Genomic DNA, 21,640 nt, shown 5'->3' on the forward strand with positions numbered 1-21,640 from the left:
ATTGGGTATGAAAGAAGTGTGGTAATTAACCCAGTAGTAAATGACAATAGCCCTAAGGAGCAAAGCACCCAATCTTAGCCCCAACTGGCAATCAATGACATGATCGAGTGTTCTTTGTCAATTTTGCCCCATGCTAAGGATCCTGAGGAGTGACCATGTTATTAGTCCCCTGAGTACATCCGGTATTATCCCCAAATAGGCTTCGCTTAGGGAAATCCCTGGTGTTAGCCTCATAACAGGTGTTTCCCCCTGTATCATGTGATATGTAAGGACCTCCATGGTGCCTCCCAGAAACCTGTGACCCCCAGGCCAGGGTGCCCTGAAAGAAAGGGTGTTACTCACCTATTTTCTTTTATTTGGGTTAATGAAATCTCGAAGATGTTGCGGATGAACACAGAGAAACGGGTCCTCCCACAGCTGTCGCCGGCGAGTGAGCGCACAGAAAGTGCATTGTAATACAGGCAGCTAGTCTAGGCACTCCAAACAAAAGGAGTGAGCGTCCCACTAGAATACAGCACAATTGACTGGCGGGCTATGTCAATATTCGTCAAGGGCACGTAATAGTGCATTGTGTGCTAGCTAATCATTTATTTGTGCTGGATAAAAAATGCTCTGATCCCATTCCTGTGGAACTCCCACTTGGGCGTGTGAGTGAGTGCAACCATCGCATACGAACCCTGCTCGTTTGAACACCACTTCTTCATGGTGTTCTGAACAGTCAGATAAGAAAATGCTGAGATTAGCTGCTAAAGTAAAAGGTTTTAAAGTGAGCTCTAAAATGCAGGTGGTTGGGTTCAGAGCGAAGGGAAGTGTGCTTCATTGAAAGGAGCTCCAGTGGCAAACGTCTCTCCCACTTCTGGTGGAACAAAGAAATCGTTGAGTCGACAGAAATAATTTACCGTTTGATCTGGCAGAGGAGGAAAGATTAGCTGAATTTTGGCAGGCAAGATAACCAGGAGACATGCTCTTCAATTGCACACATTCCTTTATCGGAAGCAAATGCAGAGCTTTGTGTGTATTTGAAATGTCCTGGTTCTAGTGAAGTTTGAAAACAAGGTGAATGGTTGCTGTCTGAATACATTGCTCGCCCTTGATTGCAAAATAGGGGAAGACCATCAAGAATTGTGTTACCATATTCTAGATATGAATTAATGATAGCACCTATTATAATTCCTCTGAGTTTGAATGGGAGGGAAGGAAGAACACATTTTTGTTTCCTCATTTGTTAGAAGTGTCTCTTACATTATTTATAACGGGTAGGAGACACAAGGCAGAGCCCCTTGAAACAATCTTAAGTTCCTGATAGTAGTTAAAAACGAGGGGAGAGGGTGCGAAGAAAAGAGGAGAGAGGCACAAAGGAGGAGAGATTCCAAAAAGTTTCAGGAGATCGAAGGTTATCCCAGTCTTTCCCTAGTTATGTTGCATCCAGTTGCAAGTCATTCCATTTTTGTGATATCTAAACATGGCCCAATGTTTAACGATTGGGAGGGAAAATTAGTTATGTGACTTTACAGCTGGGTCTCATCACCATATAAATGATAGTAGATGTCAAAGTCATTCAAGTGGAAGAAAAGGGAATAGAGATAGAGAATACGTTAACGGTAAGAGGATGCAACCTACTTGCAATCTTTTCTGCAAGCTCCTATTGTAAGCTTACTATTAAATCTAGCTGATCTCTGTGGCTGCAAGGTAATAAGTTCATTGAGGTTGCCCAATGGTTGAAAAGATAGAAACGTGAATAAATTACCTGTTATTTTGCAAATTCAGTTTTTAAATAGTATGTATGACAAAACAAATGGGCAAAGTATCATTAATTGTCATTTATTGTTTGCATCACATTAATGGTATTAGTATTTTCAGATAGTCTTCACAATGTTTTGGATGCAATTCAATTGTTCAACTGTTGGTCCTTTATATTACTTCATACAAGGATGATTACATGACTAGTTGTCCAGTTAAATTGAATCCTTAATGTTACTTCACATTAAGTAGTAAATTGATACTTGATGTTACTTCATATTTGTGATCTCTCGTTTCGTCTTAGTATAGTTGTCATCTAAATTGTTCCAAAGTACAATAGCACTTGTATGTTGCTTAGTTAATTTGGATTTGATTTCCCTCGTTGCTTGGTTCATTAGAATTAGATATTCCTCAGTTCATTAGAATTTGATTTCCCTCGACGCGTGTTTCCCCAATAACTGTTTATTGGTTCTTCAGGAGGGTTCACATAGGTAGATCAAAATTTGTGTTTGCTTTTGCTGTTAGCAGAAAAGGATTTAGGGTTGAGCTGCTGCCTGGAATTGTTTTGTCTATTACTCTGAACGACATACATTATGTTGCATAAAACATGTGAAAAGGTTTCACAAAAATGAGGCTGTACACCTGGTTGAACCTTAATGTATCAATACAGTAGTGCTGTCTAATTCACCATATTTTTTAACTTATCACAGTTTGCTTTAATATGAGCACTGTGTTTGCTACAAATGCTTAGTTATAAGAAAGGAGCACTTAACATGATTAAATTGTGCTTGTGAGTGAACTTGGCTTGTCAGTTTATTTGTTGGGCTCTACATTCAGTTTGCTTCTGTGCCTTACATGGTTTCTTTCAGGCTTGTAGAACCTGGATAAATTCAGAAAAGCATGTAGTTTATATGGAGTGCATGCTTTTCAATGACTTGCTAATCTACCCGGTTGGTAGGGATATCGCTTACCTTGTGATCCAGGACAGAGCGGGTTTGCCGGTGTGATAGCCGCAATCATTTGCTTGAGTTCCGTTTTGCCATTTTGGTCCGCGCTATACAATATATCAGACGCAATGGCGTTGCAGAGCCGTTAGGGCGTGTCTTGATGGTGTTTACGTGGTATCCAGTCATTTTTTCGAAAACATAGTTTTGAATGACAAAAGTTTCGCAAAAAATGCATTTTTTTTTTGTAGGTAACGTTTTTTCAATTTTTTTAACCAAAATAGGTGTTAAGGGGTAAAAGAAATGAGGGGTAAAAAAACGGGGTTAGGGCCCCCCCCCATTATTTTTTTTTTTTTAAATACATTTTTCGACGCATTTTAATTCAAAACTTTGCCATTCAAAACTATGGCATTCGAAAATATCACTATAAACCGTTTACGTCGGGCGCCATCCTGGGTTGGACAGATTAGATGACTGACGTGATTTGCATCAGTCGCCATTTTGGATGAGACTATTTGTTAACATTAGACATGTGTGGCTCAAAGGTTGAGATTGGGGTAATAGTTAACGTTATGCTTAATCGGCAGAGATTATCATAATATATTGTTTTTGAAAATTGTGGCGGCAATTAGCCTTTTATATCTAGTTTGGCTATTGAGTCGTGTGCTGGTCGCAATAATCAGTGTTATTGTCAATACCAGAAAAGAGCCTATGTTGCAATATCATAAATAAGAGAAACACTATAATAAGTGGTGGAACATTATTATGAGTTGCAGATTGAAAATCTTAATTGAAGTAAGTAAAAAATTGGTTATTGGTACTAAAACATAATTAGGATTTTTACTTCTTGATTTACATAACAATTTCGTTAAGTTGGATGATAAATGTTTAACTTGTGGATCTATGGCCTACCGTTGGAATAGAGGGAACGGGGGGCGGGGGGAATAGGTCATTCAAGTGGGAGAAAAGGGAATGGAGATAGAGAATAAGGAATAGAGGGAACGAGGGGGCTTGTAGCACACCACAAATGAGGAGGTTGGAAGAGGAGCAAAAGCAGCCTAGGCAAACTTGTAATCTACATGACAGAAATTATTTTAACCATTCTAGAGAACTGGGAGAAGGGTGATTACTGGTGACAAGGCGGTCCAGCAGGATGACGTTGTCCACAGTATCAAAAGGATGTAGTGAGATGAGCAGGTTAGCTCGGCCCACATCTTCTGCCTTCAACATGTTGTTTTGACAATTAAAGTAGTGCCCTCATAGTCCAGTGGCCCAGGCAAAAGCCCAATTGAAATGTATCTAAGAGAGTGTGTTTCAAGATAAAAGATTGAAGTTGACGGTGGTAAGATATTCTGTATGTTTGCAAACTTATGGCATGGTGGCAGTGGATCAATAATTAGATGCTAGAAGAGGATCTAGAACAGACTTCTCTAAGAGAGATTTAATTATTGTGTCTTTATAGCAGAAGGACCAGTACTTTTATGGAAAAGAGACATTGAAAATGTTTCCCAGACAAGGAGTGAAAAGGTCATGAAAGATTATGACAAAAACATATGGGATAGTATTTACTAGGCAGGTAGTAGGCTTGATCATAAAGAGAGCAATGATTACTGAGTCTGTGATTACAGGTAAGAAGAGAAAATTGGATGCGTCAGGGTAAATTGAGGGAGAGGCATTGACAATTGTGGGCTCATCATCCTGGCTATCATTGGAAAGAAGTTAGTTAGGCCTTATGTCAAGAATCTTTTTTCTAAAGAATGTGGAAATATTATCCAATAGTTTGGAGGAAGGTGTTACCAAATATTGGCTACTGAGAGGCTTGTCTTAATTCTCAAACTACTCTGAAGACTGATTTGACATTATTGATGTGAGCAAGAATTATTTCCGAGTAACAGTGGGCAGAAAAATTATTCTTGTTGTACGAAGTAACAGGTATTTCATAGTATGTCGTGGGCGGTGGGTTCTGAGCCTTGTTTTCAGGGCCACCATTTTGGATTTTTTAGGTGCCTGAAAACCACAGGGAGTTTCAGATTTTAGACTTGCAAATGCTTTGCCAAAACTAAGGTGTCATAAATATGTGTTTTAAAGCGTTATGCTATGATGGTTTGTACTGCGCACCATTGCCATTTACATGGTCTCCTAGTGCTCATGTGGTTCTGTGAGTGGGGTTTGTTAGTGGAGGAAGAGGGTTAGAATAGAGGTTGCCTCTTCTATTGATGCTTGCAGAACCTGGAGAAACTGGCATATGTGCGTGTGAGCTTTCTGCACATGCTTTGTTGTGTGCACTGGGCTTGTTATCCCTGAAGGGGTAGCGTCCAGTGTCTGGACTGTTTGGAACGGTTTGGTTTCTGTGACGTGGTTGATGTTTGGTATGTGGTTTGCATTTATTTTGGTGTGTAGTTTTGCTGGCCATTTTTGGCCATGTGTAGTACGTGAGGGGTATGCTGGTGTGGAAAAGAGGAGGTTAGCTGGTTGTTTCTATTTGGCACTGGGTGTGTGGTGGTTTTATTGTTGGGTCTTTAATCCATCTTGTCCCATGTTTTCTTTGGCCCCAGAGTATGGTTTGTGCGGGTGAACATTTTTATGCTTGTCTCGGTGAGCTTAATAGCCAGGTTTTCAGTCGTTTTCTGAAAGGTAGGTGGTCTTCTGTCATTTTTATTTCCTTTGGTACTGAGTTCCATAGTTTAGCTACCAAATAGGAGAAGGCAGTGCCTGTCATTTTTTTTTTTGTAAGAGTTCTGGAATTCCAAGGTTAAGGATGTTTGCGTAGTCTAGTCTTGATAGTACCAAGGAGATGATTGTGAGGGTTCTGTGGGAGATGTTGAGGTAGGACAATATCCGCCTTATTAGTCGCAAGAGGTAGAAGCATTTCTTTGCTTTTTTGTGGACTTGTGGTTCTAGGGAAAGTCTGTTGTCCATGAAGATTCCCAGGTTTTCTATCACTGACAATGTCTCTGTTTGGGTTCCCATGGACAATGGCCAGCTCAGGTATGTTTGTGTTGCAGTGTCTTCTCGTGGGAAGATCATTATTCTGTTTTGGTCGGATTTAGCTTGAAATTGTTGTTTGGTTTGGTTGATTCCAGTAGGCATGTTAGCATTTCCAGGTCAAGATTCTTCCAGTTTCTTTTGTTTGTCGCTGGGAGTTTTACATTTGTGGGCATCATGTGGCTTGAGATTGTGACGCTGAATGGGATCATATGGTGTTTGCACCATAAGATTGGTATCAGCAGGTAGTGTTGGAGAGTCCTTCTCTACAGACGACTGTGTCTAAGATGTGTCCAGCACTGTGGGTGGGTTCATTTACTATTTGTTTGTAGTGGAGGGGTTCCAGTAGGGCACTGAGGAAGTTTGCTTTGGTTTCATTTTCTCTTTTGAACCAGATGTTGAAGTCCCCAAGGACGACTATGTTGTCAAGATAAGTGGAGAGGTTGTCAATGGGGTCAGTGAGATTCGTGGCAAAGTTGTAGTTGTAGGATGGCCGTCTGAAGATCAGGTAGAACAGTAGGTTAGATTGGTCATTGAGCTTGATGTTGATTAGGAGTGATTTGTAATCTTCTATGTCGGCTGAGGGGAGTGGAGTGGAGCATGTGTGATTTTTGTTTGCTAGTGCGATTCCTCACACTAACACTTAAACAAATACAGTTTAAGTTGTCGGTTATGGCTTTGTGGGTGATTTTTTTGTAGTTGTCTGCTAGCCATGTTTCTGTAAGCAAGAGTGTGTCAGTGCCAACTTCGCTTGAGAGGTCATACATTTCTGTTTTTTGCTCAGTCATGGGTCGTACATTGAGAGGACTGCAGTGTAGCCTGTGCATTTCTCCTTGTTCTTTGTTGTATATCATTTCTCACCTCTTGGTTGGGGTGGTTTCTGTCGGATTTTTGGTTCTCTCTTGGATGGTTTTGATGGTTGTGTTCTTGGAGCCCCTATCCCTTCTTGGAGGAGTTATATTAAGTTGAACAATGGGTTTCTTTGTTTTTATTCGTAGCAGTCGGGTGTTTGGTTGTCCATGTGGTCTTTTTTCCAGTCTCTGGTAATGTAAGTGGTGTGGATGGTTAGGGATTCTAGCTTGGTTCTTTATGCAAAAGAGCAAAAAACTAGCTTTGGTTAGTTATGCAAAGAGGTAACTTAATTACATGAAGCAGGTTGGCGAAGGAAAGGCATGACAAGAGAAGGGTTGATATTTTCTCTGAAGAAACATTTCAGTGAGTAAAAACAGTGGACCACAAAGAACCCCAGAGATCCGGAGGGAGGGGAACACTTCAGAAAGCTAATTGAAAGGAGCAGGTGGCCAGGAGAGACTTGCAGGGATATCGCTGGATGCTCATCTTGAATATCTTTGGCCAGAATTAAGTCTATATAGTGTCCTTTATCATGGGTAGGTCCAAATGTATTACAAGTAAGGCCCAGTGAGTTGCTGATCGTTGACCACGCCGATGTAAGAGGGTTATTTTTGATTTTGAAGTGAATGTCAAAGTTGCCAATGACAAGTAAGGAGCCAGAGTCAGGTGAGTTTTCAAAAAGCTGATCTGGTTTAGAGATATAAGGTGTGGCATATAACATCTAGGGCATGTTAAGCAAGATTTGGAAGACGGATGTACTTTTACTACAGGGAAATCACTTCCAGGGATGTCGGAAAGAAGGGAAAGCTCTGATGCCATGAATTAGTTGTGAATTATCAGAGCTAGACCTCCACCTCTTCCTCTGTTTCTCCATGTTATAGAATAGTAGTCTGGTAGAAGGGAGAGGAGAATGGCCAACAAATTATTGTGAAATTAACGATGCCTAGTTGGCACTGCTACCTAAAAATCTATCCTATTGTATTGTATTGTATTTGTTATTTATATAGTGCTCTTTCCCCATATGTATGGCCTCAATGCACATTGTGGTAGGGACGCCCTCAGTGACTGCAATCAATGTGTAGGAGGTCCTAAGAGTTTAGATTAAGAGATGCTTGTGTGCATTTTCGCCAGCTTAGGACTGAGGCGGCTGTTTAGGCTCCAGTAAGCAGCCCCGAAGGTCAGGCACGTAGGTAGGTGCTTTGGTGGTTTAGGATAGAGTGCTATTGCTGAAGATTCGATGTGTGCCCAGCTATACCAAATTTTATTTTTGTTGGTAGTCGCTGTATGCTAGTGGCAGAGGTGTTGAGGTACGTCAGGGGTATCAATGTGGAAGGCTATGTACGCTGCTAGAGCGGAATGGCATAGCCATAGCTGCATTCTGTGGTGTCTGGATGGTTGGCCGTGCCTGTGGCCTGTGTCCACAGACGTGGTGTATGGTATACGTACGGTATGATTTGATGTAGTTCAGCTGCAGCGTTCCAATGTGGACGGCATGGTCTCGTTATTCGCGGTCTCGCTGGAGTGAAAGTCTAAGCAGCGGGGCGGGACCCAGAGAGGAGGAGGGTTGCGGGGGATGAGGAGAACAATAGGGGGAGAGGGAGGACAACTTTGAGGGCGATGAGTGATCTTTGCTAAGAAATGTATGCTGTAATTATTAGTTCATGTATCTACATTTGGGCAAATGCAAATGTGCTTCATAACTCTTAAACCATAAAATGGTGTTCATGGTATGTGTATTTTTACACGGAGTGATTCATAATATAATTCAGGCCTAGACGTGAATATGTGTTTTTTATATTATTGCTTTAGTCTGTAAAGAAATGGCTTGATTTACACGCACTTTTTTCCTGTCTTGTTTGTACGCAGGCATTAGCGGTGGCAGGATTGAGTCCTTTGCTACGGAGAAGCCATTCTCCGACAATGTTTTCCCGGCTGTGTTCCACACCGCCTGCCAGTCCATGTAATCGGGGTTGGCCACAGAAGTCTATTCCAACGCTACGCCTTGATGGAGTAGAGTCCAGTGAAAAGCTCAACAACAGCTTCCCATCCATAAACTGCAGCTCCTGGTATTCTGACAACATACACTGCAACACAAGGAGAGCAAGGCCTCTGTCCCTCACTGTCCCTAGCCATACTCGGGAGAGTGGGCGACAATTCCACGGTAGTGCTGGCAGCCTCGTTGAAGCGGTAAGTAGTAAAAGCTGTGTTAAGTATCATTGTGAGAACATGAACTCCATCCTATATTTCAGGCAATGAGGACCTAAGTATTTTTTCATGACATGCTTTGCCTGACCTTTGCCTGATGAAACCTCATCATAGTTGCCAATTGGGCCCCCTGATTGTCCCTAGGTCTCTCAGAGTTAGGTTGCTCAAGGCCTCCTATTTCCCTATATGAGTCTCCTTGCACAGCTGACTGTGTGGGCTCCAGTGGTTTGTGGCAGCTTTTGATTCTAGTTGGGTACAGATTGCTGCAGGGGTCCCAGCAGGAAATAACTTAATAACTCTAGTACAGTGTCCAATGACCAAACATTGGAACTCAATACCAAGTACCACCTAACTTGTTCACTGTTTCCGCCACTTGGCCTGGTGGTAAATCGGCCAGACTAGACGTCCTGGCATGGCAGAATTTGGAGCATTTACAACAGGCGGTAATTCTGCCCATGTCAAATCCCTCAGTTTTGGTGGCAAAGCAGGGATGATGGCTGGAAGGGTTAGAATGAATCTTAACCATTGGTATAGCTTTGAGCATTGCTCCAGAACATCATTCTTCTTCTGCTTGCCAAGCTATTACAAAAAGGATGAAAGACCATGTACAAATAAGGCATGGTCCCACCGCAAAACAGGCAGGCTGGCCCATACTGCTAGGTCACATCCCTTCTGCAAGAGACCACAATTAACTCCAGACGTGTTTCAGCCTTGGTGGGCGTCACCAGTGAAATATAGCTTGGATCTCTAGGCCTAGCAGGCTCGGGACCCATGTCCTTACATACCCGTCCCACTCAAGGTACTAATGCAAAGCAAAGTAGGTTATCGCTGGAAGGTTTAGAATTCATCTTAAGCACTGACATAGATCTGGACCTGATAGGGAAGGGGCCAAGAGTGAAGAACTGTCGGCAGTGGCAAACTGGAGAATTTGGGAGAAGAAACATTTTTGGGGCCAGGAAATTTAGAAAGCTAAACACACCTTCACAGAAAAAGTGACACTCGCTGGTTAGAGATTGTGGCGGATCAGAAGAAGGACAAGGAGTCTGATCTTCCATTTATGCAATATCTTTATTAAAAGAAAAGTGAACATTCCTAACTTTCTCTGAGCTATGGGTTTCCCTGCCTAACCAACAATTAACTAGGGTGCTTGTCAGTGAGTCCAAAAGTAAGATATGTCCCAGGTCCAAACTAGCTTAATCTATCCCTGCCACTAACAGAGCAACTAAGGCACAGGAGAATGACACCCTTCTCCTGTGCATGGCATCCCAGCAAGTTCACTTTAGTAAAGTATTTGTAGATAGTTCTTTGAAACTACTTTGATCAAATCGTGTAGTTCAGATATTGGGCTTTTCTTTTTGTTTGTATACTTTATTTATCAGATATTCAACGGAATTCAGTAGCAGGTAACATTTTATCTAATAACCTAACATCGATATTAACGTATACAATATACAGTAAATTGATAATTGCAATAGTTTAACAATTCCTACAAAGTTATAGCTATCCAACAGAGTAAACTAATAAACACACTTACTATAGTAGTTGTATATTTACTGAGGTCCAAAAAATAGAGAAGAACAACTGAAAAAGAAAAATAAAACCTACACAATACACACTTACACACACATAGCATACATACACCAAAATGTATTAACTTGCATTCACATATTTTTTGCTTGGATGTTCTTTGATACTATTTATTTCTATGGACCATCTAGATCATTAAATGGCAACCAAAGATCTAAATAGACTGAGATATGCTGGGGATTTGGGAAGGAGAGGGGGACACTAATTCAAATGCAATGGAATTGCTCTAGATCAATTGGTTTTTGGGGGGGGGTGTATTGGACAGGTTGGACACAGTACTTTCTATAGACTTCCTGAGGACACCTTTTTCTGCAATCCTCTTATCTGATAGGGGAAGATGTGTGATTGCTAGGAGATATAGATGTTGGATTGGCAAGGCTTTAATGGTGGCAGTGAAACAGATCTTGAGATTGTGGAAAACTAGGAAAAAACCACCAGTGGAGAATTGGGTTAGCGATATGCAATTGTTATCAGATTTTGAGAAGTGTATGTATCATTGGAGAAATCAGATATTGGGCTTTTAAAAAGTTTCTTTTACACTGTGGTTCTCCATCTGCGTTTTCTTCTCTCTTGTGATTTGTTTCGTCTTTATTCCTCGCTTTACTTTCTTTCTATTTAATGTTCCATAATTTCCTTGATTAAGAACAGTAGGGCTGTTCCGGTTATAACTGTCACTCTTATCTAGTATTATCAACACTTTGCTCTTACTGGGACTAGTAGAAGTGTTCCAGGAATGATTTCCACTTTGTCCCTCAACCGAGTCTGGGTTGAGGGACAAACCTTTGTTGAGCGGCACATTTACATAATGGCAGCAAATGTAATTATGCATGTATATATGGGATTTATAAAGTGCAAACCTAGCTTGAAGGACATGGAGCACAGTGCATAGGGAACACACCCAGGGGATTACAGCTAAGGGTTTGGGGTTAGCAGAGGAACTGAGTTGGAAAGAGGGAGTCAGGGAAAGGTAGGAGCTCTAGAAATAAAGAATTAGATTTGAGCGTATCGATCAGCGATTGGCGAGATGTTCTTTAAAGACTAAACTCTTCAGGTCCTTTATGAAGTGTAAGTTGAGGGGACCAGTCAACAATTGTTAAAAGGAGTGTAGGTAAGGGGAGTTGGATGTTTACACTGAGCTGTATGGCTCAAACTGCCTGGTGAATGGAAAAGTGGATGATCTGTCACCTGATAGTTTAATCCTGGAAGTGAAGGGAGTTAAGTTGGGGTTAAACGCCTGTAATGCATTCTTAAGTGAAGATTACAAGCAGATAAAATGGAGGTCGCACGTTTGGTGGAGGGTCAGACATTTGGTGAGTTTGTTGGAGTTTATACCTTTTCTGATAACATTCTGTATCCTGTCCATCGTAATTTGTTAGCATCTGTTGATTTCATTGTGAAACCATTCCGTTCAGCACTACTGATGGTGAGGCGAGTATCTGCAAGACGGTAAGGCAAACTGAATGATGAGTCTATCAATAATGGTGGGAGTCGAAGTCTGCTGTTTGCTACCTCTAAAATCCAGAGGTCCAAATTCACCAACTCAGCATTTCCTATTGCGGAGAGGGTTTAAAAGTGTGGGAAAGTCTTTTGTTTTTTGTCCCGGAACCCCATTCTGTAAGGGATAACAAGCTAGCTATTGAGTAGTTTGATTTGATTTACTTATACTGCACAGACCGAGCAGAATTAACTGTGACTGGGTGCAGATCTCATTAGGGCATCAAGCAGTACAGCGAGAAGAGTCAAGTTAGTTCTTATGAAGTATCCCTAGACTTAGTTAAACAAATGGGTTTTCAATGCTTTCTGAAATTGTGACAGCTCTTTCAGGTTCCTAATCCTCCAAGGAATAGAATTCCAAAGTGTACGACCATAGACTGAAAATTGTCTATCCCCTCTGGTGGCACGACGAGATGAACCAGCTGCAGCATGTTGGTAGATCGTAGGTAGTGGGTGGATTATATCGAGTGAATTTCTCTGCTAGATAACCGGAAGCCAGACCATGTAGACATTTAAAGACCATGCACAAGGTCTTAGTCTATTCTCTGTTTCACCAGGAGCCAGTGTAGGGAATGACACAGTGCCAAGATAGTAGCTTTTTGGACTTTAAAGACAAATCTGACACCAGCATTTTGAGCTTTCTGCAGACTGTTAAACTGACCCTTAGGAATACCAGCTAACATGCAGTTGCCATAGTCCAGTCTTAAATTAATTAAGGTGCCTACAACCACAGCATGATCTTGAGAAGGTATGTATGGCAATGCCTGGCTGAGAATCTGCAGAGAGTAAAATGGCAGTTTGGCCCCTACCTGGCTATTACACCCTAAATCAGATTGCCTTATGCAGCTCAGATTCTTAATTTTGCGTACATAGTTCAATTTCAAACCCAAGAAGCATGGTGGGGCAAGACCGTCAGCACTCTTAGGTAACAGATGCCAGGGGCCAAATAATGCCACCTCTGTCTAACTAGGGTTGTGTTGTAGCCGATTCCGGATCATCCAGTGACTCACTTCTTACAGACACCGGCCAGCTTTTGGGAGAGATTTCTTGGATTTACCTAATCTTAAATAGATTAGGGTATCGTCAGCATAAGATTAAAAACCAACCTCATGTTTCCTCGAATTGCCATCAGTGGTTGCATGTAGATACTAAACAAAAGTGGCGACAAGGACGGGTCTTGCAGAATACTGCATTTCTGAGGTAACGTGTCTGACAGGAATTCTCCAACCTTTACATTTTGGCAGAAGTTAGCAAGAAAATACCAGTTAATGGCCTGTGCTGAAACTCCCCTAACTACTGACAGCCATGAAAGTATAATGTTATGATCCGCAGTGTCAATCGCAGCTGAAAGATCCAGCATCACCACAATAGAGAGTTCACCAATGTCAGCTTGCCTCAGAAGCTTGTCCCAAACTGCTATTAGCGCTGTCTCAGTCTCATGTCTGCGGCAGAAGGTATACAGTAGCAGTGTGAACTTCACTACATGGCCTTGAAGCTGCACAGTTAACACTTTTCCCATTATCTTTACTAGCCAAGGAAGGCCCACCACCGAAAATTCTTCGGGTCTTTAGGGTCAAGTGATGGTTTTTGTGATGGCGTGGCAACGGTATATTATGTTTTCGGTGATAGCCCAAAGGGAAGCTGTGGTAATATTGATACAAAATGGGATAAAGGTGGAAAGTATATCATTCTCAGGGAACTCTATCAGGGGAACCCTTTGGTGGTTCTGTTATTATACAGTCCCAATGGGGGTTAGATTATGTACGAAGAAAGATGACACCTGCTTGGTACTTTTATGGAGGGTGTGCTTTTGGGTTGGGGTGCCTTTAATATGGGCCTGTATCTGGAGAAAGACAGGTGGAGGAATATGGGAAACCAGTGGATATAATCCCAAAGAAAAGATTTGACCAGATTTGATTAACTTAATAGGGATATTCGACTAATGGATTAATGGAGGGAGTAGAAAGGGGAGGGAAGGGCCTACACTTATCATGACTCATTTGCTCATATTGATCTACTTGTGAAGGACAGCAAGCTACTTCCTTGGTTAAAAGGTGGCAATATATATTCCTGCTCTGTGGTTCAATCATGATTTGATGACCTTAGTAGACAGGTCCATGAATGGAGTAAGAGGTAGATGAATCTGTAATGATTATTTGATTAAGTAAATAGTTGCTTCTGGATCAACAATGGAAAATATACATTCATATTTTGAGTTCAATGGCAATGTTTCTGTGCGTATAATATGGGGGGGTTTTAAGGTGACTATCCGGGTCAATTGATTAGGATGGGAGCTGAAAATAAAATGCATAGGAGGGTTAGGGAAGACAAATTGCGGGAGGAAATTAAGGAGACACTATACAGAATAGAGTGGAGTAAGTTACACACACAAGGAGCTATGTGTATGGAATTCTGAACTCTGGCCTTTTCTAGCACATGAAATGTGCTTAGTAAGCAGAATGATTATTAAAGGGGTGAAATGGTGGCCAAGATTCAAGCATATAGGCCACGTGCCCAACAGCAGTCTTGGATAGGAAGAGTTAAGGATCCAAAAGTGCAGCATGTGCAGAACAAAAGGGGAATTGTAGAGGAGTTTAGATATAGGAATCTTTATACCTCAGAATTTCAGGGGAGGGGATAAAAAAGCAAAACAGGAAAGTATTTAGTTGAGTTTGATTTGCTGCAAATGAGTCTAAAGGGTAGCCAGGGGTTACACCTGCTTATTACGGGTGCGTGGCCAAGCGGCAACAGAGCTGGCCGCATAGTCGTGGAGCTCCCGGAGCAGAGTAAATCTTTTAATAATATGAGCAGTTAGCTCAGCCTGTTTTTATTCTTAAATCACTAGATATTGGTATGGTCGGCAACAAAATATTTATTTTCAAACCTCCCATAACTGCGGCTGCAATTATTGTCTCACTGTGTTGCCGCTGACTTGGAGGCGGTCCACCACAGAGCCCGCGTCTCCACAGAAGCATTTCGCTTCAGTTCTTCCTGTTCTTTGATGCAGTGTTCACCGCCAGATCAGCAAGGAGCCCACGTCTCTTCAGCAAAGTTTCGCTTCAGGTCTTCCCATTCCAGGATGTAGTGTGCGCCGATGTGAAAAACTTCAGAGGGAACATTTCGGCGTTTGACTGCATAGCATTTGTGCCGATTTCTCTCAGAGTTGGGGCCTTCATATTCTGCGTTATTCTTCTAAAGCTTGTACCGGAATAGTCGTTTGTTTTATGTGCCGCGAGCACACAGTGTCCTTCATTCTGATCATTACTTTCAGTGTGGAATTGTTGTGTGGCGTCTGCCTGTAAGCTCCAGAGAGGCCCTCTGTCTGCTCCATCTGACGCAGAACCTCTCCTCACGTAGCACGACCCATTTATCACGTCGCCTCCTGGCTTCATCAACGCAAAAAGGCCTACTCAATACTGACTCCCAGTGGCTGAACAATTGGAAGGGGAAGTTACGGAATTGGAAGACAGAAACCGTAGGGACGACCTTTGCTTCTATGGGATTCCTGAAACAATTGAAGGAGAAGATCTCATCAACTTCCTCACCAAATGGATCCCCTCTGCCCTAGGGATCACCTTTTCACCCCCAATAGAACTGCAGCGGGCTCACAGGATTAGACGCTGCTTCTCCAGCATCAATACTTCGCCAAGACCCTTTATCGCTTGCTTCTTGAGACATCAGCAAGTGCGCCAAATTCTACTAACTGCCAGGAAGAATTACCCAGTCCTTTTTAGGGGTAACAAAATCTTTATCGCCCCAGACATTTCCAAGATTACCCAAGCCAAGATGAAAAGATTCCTGGATATGAGACCTCTCCTGAAATCCCTTAACATTAGATATGGTCTTTTAGACCACAAAAGAATGATGATTACCATTCCGAATGGACCTACCAATGAATTCACAGACCCAAATGATCTCTACAATCTACTTCAAGCTATTCAAGCATCACCGTTGAATACAACCTCACAGAACCCCTCGGTCAACATTTCCAAGCCGGATTCCCTACTTCTCTCCCCTTTGTACAAAAAAAACTAAGAGCCAACACATTAAATGCACACCTAAACGCAGCAGATCAACCTCCTCAATTCCATTTGATGTTCCATCTACCCCAACCCGTCTAATAGACAAATTTGAGATCTCCCATCACGTCCACTGATCCTTCTTTTTCAAATTTACAAACTTTACCGACTCCACACGTGGGCTGCACGTCGTCATCGCCGTATCCGCTTTGCAATTTATCCTTTGTCTAACCATACAGTTCATTACAGAATAGCTCCACTGGCCGTTCTGCCTGTTCATACTCTTATAACTTTTGACGTTATGCTCATCTCTTGCTCCTCGCTTCTCCGCCTGTGCTTATTCCGTTTCTGTACTCTGGTATCCCCCATGATACTCTTGCTTACTTACATTCTAACTAATCTCACCATCACCATTCTTATGTCATCTCTTATATCCATTTTGTCCATTCTTACATGTTTCTCCCTCTTTTGTCGTGTCCCTTTCCTTTTGTTTTTCCCCTTGTGCTCCGGACTTGCCACAATACTTAGAAATGTATACTCTTGCGTTGTATTACAGTTCTTAAAATCACATTAATTGTATTTTGCAACTGTTATTTTTGCACTACATTCGCCTTTGTTTTTGCCATTATCTTTTTTTATCTTTGCAAATGTCTGTTAAGTTTGTTACTTGGAATGTCAAAGGTCGGAGTCATCCTATTAAACGTAGCAAGATAACCTCCCAATTGACTAAGCTAAAACCTGACATTATTTGTCTCCAAGAGATTAATTTAAGTTCAGATAGTGAAAACCTCAAGATCAAAGTCTCTTGGGTCAGTCATACACTTTTCTCCAATGCTCTGGACAAGAAAGGTGGGGTTTCTATATTGATCAATAAACATGTAAACTTTTCATTAATTAATGAAGAAAATGACCCTGAAGGCCGGTGGGTTATTATAGAAGTAGTTATTAACAATTTATCTGTTACTATACTTAATAATTATGGCCCTAACGCACCCAACCCCCTCTTTTGGTCTAATTTCATTTCAAAACTCTCACAGAAGAGTCCAGATAAACAAATTCTTTGTGGCGATATAAACCAAATCCTCGACTTTACCCTCGACCGTAAATCTTCCCCGAATTATATTAACTCCAAATCCCAAAATAGTTTCATAAATGTATAACAAAACCTCAACCTAGTTTACTCCTTGCGCTTCTGTCATCCAGATACAAAAGAGTATTCATTCTATTCCCCTCCCCATCAATCCTTTTCCAGACTAGACTATATATTTAATTCTTCAGTAACTTCTACCATTTTGAACTCTGAAATTGGTCCCATAACAATTTCTGATCATGCACTTGTTTCTACCACCCCAGAATGGATACCTATTTATAAACTCTCTCGAAGATGGAGATTTCATTTTTTTCTCCTTAAAGACAAATCCTTCATTGACAAAACTAAATCTTTCATTGAAGACTTATTTCTCAATAACCGTCCTGAACACACCTCCATGAATAACAAATGGGACGCTTTCAAAGCCACCCTTCGTGGATTCATAATTCAATTTGTCGCCATTAAAAAATGACAATCTGAACTTACTCATAACGCTCTGTTAGCCTCAATCAAACACCTTGAACAATCCTACTATGCTAACCCGGATACTAATACTATGAAAGCCTCATGGCTTAACAAATTGAATTTAACAAAATTTGCACTGACAGAGCTGCTAACTCCATACTTAGAGCTAGAGCCAAACTTTACAGTGGATCCAATAAAGATGGCAGAATGCTAGCTTCTTATCTAAAAAAGAAGAAATAAAAATCCCTCATTACCCATATTCTCTCTTCTGATGGTAACAGACTAACCAAACCAAAAGATATAAATTATGCCTTTCTTGATTTTTACTCCAACCTATATTCTTCTGACCACTCTATTAACACTTCGAAATCCTGTCTTTCTTTAAAAAAAAACAATCCCTCCAACTCGATTGACCTTTCTCCCCTTGACTCACCTATTTCCCTAAAAGAAATCAAGCAAGCAATACTAGACCTCAAACCCAATAAGGCCCCAGGCCCTGGTGGGTTTACCACAGATCTTTACAAAGCTTGTGTCGACTCCATTGCGCCAAAACTTCTTGAATTATATTCCTACTTTGTTGAAATTGGACAAAGTCCTGGTTCCTTTGGTGAGGCCCTTCTTGTACTTTTTGCCAAACCTGATAAGGATCCCTCTCAAATTAAAAACTACCGACCCATTTCCCTTATTAATTCTGATTCAAAATGTTTTGCTAAAGTCCTCGCAAAACGCCTAGAACTATTTCTTCCCAAACGTATACACTCTGACAAATCTAGTTTTATTAAAGATTGACACGCCTCATCTAATATCAGACTTTTATTCAATACGCTTTCTCACTCTCAAAATTCTGATGACCCTTTAGCTCTCCTAGACCTCGATGCTGAGAAAGCATTTGATCGTGTCTCTTGGTCTTTGATGTTTCACTCTTTAATTTGGCATGGCTTCCCTCCACACTTTATCTATCTGGTTAAAGTTCTCTACTCTTCTCCTACCATTCGTATTCTTATTAACAATACTCTCTCCTCCTCTTTACAAATCAAGAGTTACCCGTCAAGGCTGTCCCCTCTCTCCCTTGCTTTTTAACCTTGCTCTGGAACCCCTCCTTTAAAGCATCAGAAAAAATTCCAACATCAAAGGTATCTTTATTAATAATATAGAAATCAAATTATCTGTTTACGCAGACAATATCCTACTTTACCTCTCTAATCCTGGCTCCCCCATCCAACATTTAAAAACTACCATTAATAACTTTTCTGCTGTATCCAGTAACAAATTAAATTTTGATAAATCTGAGGTCATGCCTCTCACTAATGCATGTAATACTGCCAATACCCCTCCTTTTGGCATGTCATGGCAATCCTCAAATATTAAATATTTAGGGCTTCTAATGGCTAAAGATATACACACCACTATTAATCTTAACACTAACCTTTTAGCTGAAAATGTTACAGAAATGATTTCAAGATGGTCACCCCTTTTCCTATCTTGGTGGGGACACCTTCATACTATTAAAATGATGATCAGTATCATTATCCTCTGTACATTATCCATGATCCCCACTGTAATTCATACTTCTTTCTTCAAAAAAACTTGCTTCCCTTCTTCTTAAATTCTTATGGAATCATACATTACTGTGCATTGCCGTTAATAAATTAAGACTTTCTAAAACTTTAGGGGGCGTTAAATTCCCTAATTTCCAATTATACCATATAGCTTTTGTCCTAAAGCAATTAATTATTTTTAAACATTACGAATCCCACCTTGAAAATGCTCCTCTCTGGGTTAATATTGAAGCCAGTTTTATTTCCCCACTCTACCTTTCCCACTTCTTAATGACTTCTTCTTGGCCCAATATTACTTCATTTCCTTTGCTCCACCTCTCTCAAACTATTTGGAATAAACTCCCCACCAATTCTTTCTCTAAAACCAATCCAGACGACATCTTTCTCTGGTTCAATAAATAAAACCCCACCAAATCCAATCTCATTACCATTTACAGATGGTACTCGTCAGGCATCAAATTTATCAAACAACTTTTCCATAATTCCAAAGAAATCCCCTTTACACAGATTTGTCTACAATACAATGGCCCTCATTACACGTTGTGCGCTAAAAATTGTAATTTACCGGCATGGCGCTATTAACGTGTCCGCCTTGGCAAGAGGCCGCTAATAGCATACCATTACGTGTACGTGGACACGAGCATAGCGCCATGCCGGTAACGACCCTACCACCATGCCGCTAAAGACCCCAAAAAGACCCTTAGCGGCACCGATGAAAGCGCTGATAGCACTTCCTACCTCCAGCAACATGCAAACAACGGTCACCGCTAATAGCGGCCATCGCAATTAGCGGTCACCGCAATTAGAGGTCACTGTTAAATAGCGGAACCGGAAATAGCGTCATCGCACAGGAACGGGAAGGAGCACGGCGGCCATCTTTAAAAACACAATCCATTGCCATCCTCTGCCCCCTGGACCTGTTTTGAGAACTTTGCTATTCGAAAGCCACAAGGACACCCTCGCCATGCCTAAGGCTATTAAAAAAACAACCGACCGCCAGCGCAAGGAGAAGTCCACCAACGAGGAGCTAACAATGCTCACTGAGACCCTTGCAGCGAATGCCGACGTGGTATTTGGAAACAACATGCCGCGGGAGACCCTGATCCGCAAGAAGGCAATCTGGGCAGAGGTTGCCCTGAAAGTGAGTGGAGTGGGCACCACCACCCGCACTGTCCGGGAGTGCAGAAAGTGGTGGGATGATTCTGAAGCATCCTGTCTGCGAACCGCAACATGGCCACAGGAGGTGGAGCCGATTCGCCGATAAAATTAAAAGAGTGGGAGGAGACCTGCGCCAACACGATTGGTGTTGAATCGATTGAGGGAGTCGGGAGCATGGAGCATGGTGTGGCAACTACATCAGATGGAGGTGAGTGTTACACATGAAAGTATGCACTGTGAATGTTGAGGTTCCCCCAAATGTGAGCCCAGATTCACCTCATGGATGCGCAAACATCCAATCATGCATACAACCCTGGCCATGTCAGTGTCAAACCCAAACACACACACATGCACGCATCACCAGAGACAAGTGCCACACACAACCATGCATGGATGACCCACTCAACAGACACATCACCTGCATCCCTACCAATGAAGTCCCAATGCTCACAACAGCATGATTGACGTATTCCGCATGGAGTACATTGAACCGTCACCAATGCCATCCCCCTCTTTGTCCCCGACAGGCTCACATACAGACAGTGAAGAACCTGGCACTGCAACTCAGGCACCCTCTGCCACGAAAAAACCAAGGCCACAGGACACAGGGGACACCCCCACTACATCAAGGGGCAAAGGGAGAAGAGTTCCCAGGCAGAGTGCCAAACATCGGCGGAGCGCCACTGCTACCATACCACTGTCCACACCAGCAACAACTGCCCGACCTTCAGAAGTGAACCCCCCACCACAGATTCCAGCCACAGAGGGCCCACCCTCTGCTGCCACAAGTTCCACAGGTGAGGCGGCAGCCACAGCGCCGCTCTCAGATGCGGAGGACCCGATAGAGTTCCCAATGGAAATGCACACCCCAACCCCCCCAGGAACCCCAGAGGCAACTCCACAGCAAACACCTTGGTCCAGTGTCCATGGCCAGCCTGGCGAGGACAACATGGGAGGGTCCAGTAGCCCACCAGTGGCTTCACCAGATGTCCTGGTTGCAGAGGAAGGCGCAGCAGCCACACCACGAGAACGCCACAGTGCCCTTGACCTGGCCATCATCAGGCAGCGCCAAGAGGACATAACTGTGCTGGTTGGGCAGCATGTTGAAGAGGCTGCCCGTCTCAGGGGGGAGATAACAGAGACTGCCAGGCACTCAAGGGAGGTGATTGAAGCTTGTACAAACAGGCTGTGTGGGGAGATTGGCCAACTCAGGCAGGTCCTCAAGCGGATAGCGGACGCGATGGACCGCCAGTTCCCACCACCACCGGGACAGACAGCCACATCATCATCCGCTAGTTCGAGGCAGACAAGCCCCCTCCGCCGCGCCACGCGCACCACCAGGCGCACGTCAACCCAGCCTCCTAATGCTGGTGGTGGCAATGGGGAATAGGGACTGCAGGGTCAACCTTCCATGTGTGCAGCTGGACAACAACATTGTGCCAGACACATAAGGGACTGTTGTGGGGGGAGGGGGGAAGGGTGTTTCGGGACTGTTGGGGCAGGGGGAAGGGTGTTTTGGGACTGTTGTGGGGGGGCGGGGGG

General features: G+C 42.6%; 1 protein-coding gene across 8 annotated transcripts in view; it reads left to right on the forward strand.

Annotated features, from left to right (window-relative positions):
• The window catches only part of CACNA1C (calcium voltage-gated channel subunit alpha1 C), a 2,322,072-nt gene that overhangs the window by 2,266,797 nt on the left and 33,635 nt on the right, over positions 1-21,640 (forward strand). For all 8 annotated transcript variants that reach the window (XM_069628642.1, XM_069628646.1, XM_069628641.1 and 5 more), the window contains one exon: positions 8,388-8,708. In XM_069628642.1, the coding sequence (XP_069484743.1) occupies positions 8,388-8,708 (321 nt within the window). The remainder of the gene's footprint in view (positions 1-8,387; positions 8,709-21,640) is intronic.

Source organism: Ambystoma mexicanum, chromosome 12 (genome assembly GCF_040938575.1).
Source record: "Ambystoma mexicanum isolate Mex_15411 chromosome 12, UKY_AmexF1_1, whole genome shotgun sequence".
NCBI classification, from domain to species: Eukaryota; Metazoa; Chordata; class Amphibia; order Caudata; family Ambystomatidae; genus Ambystoma; species Ambystoma mexicanum.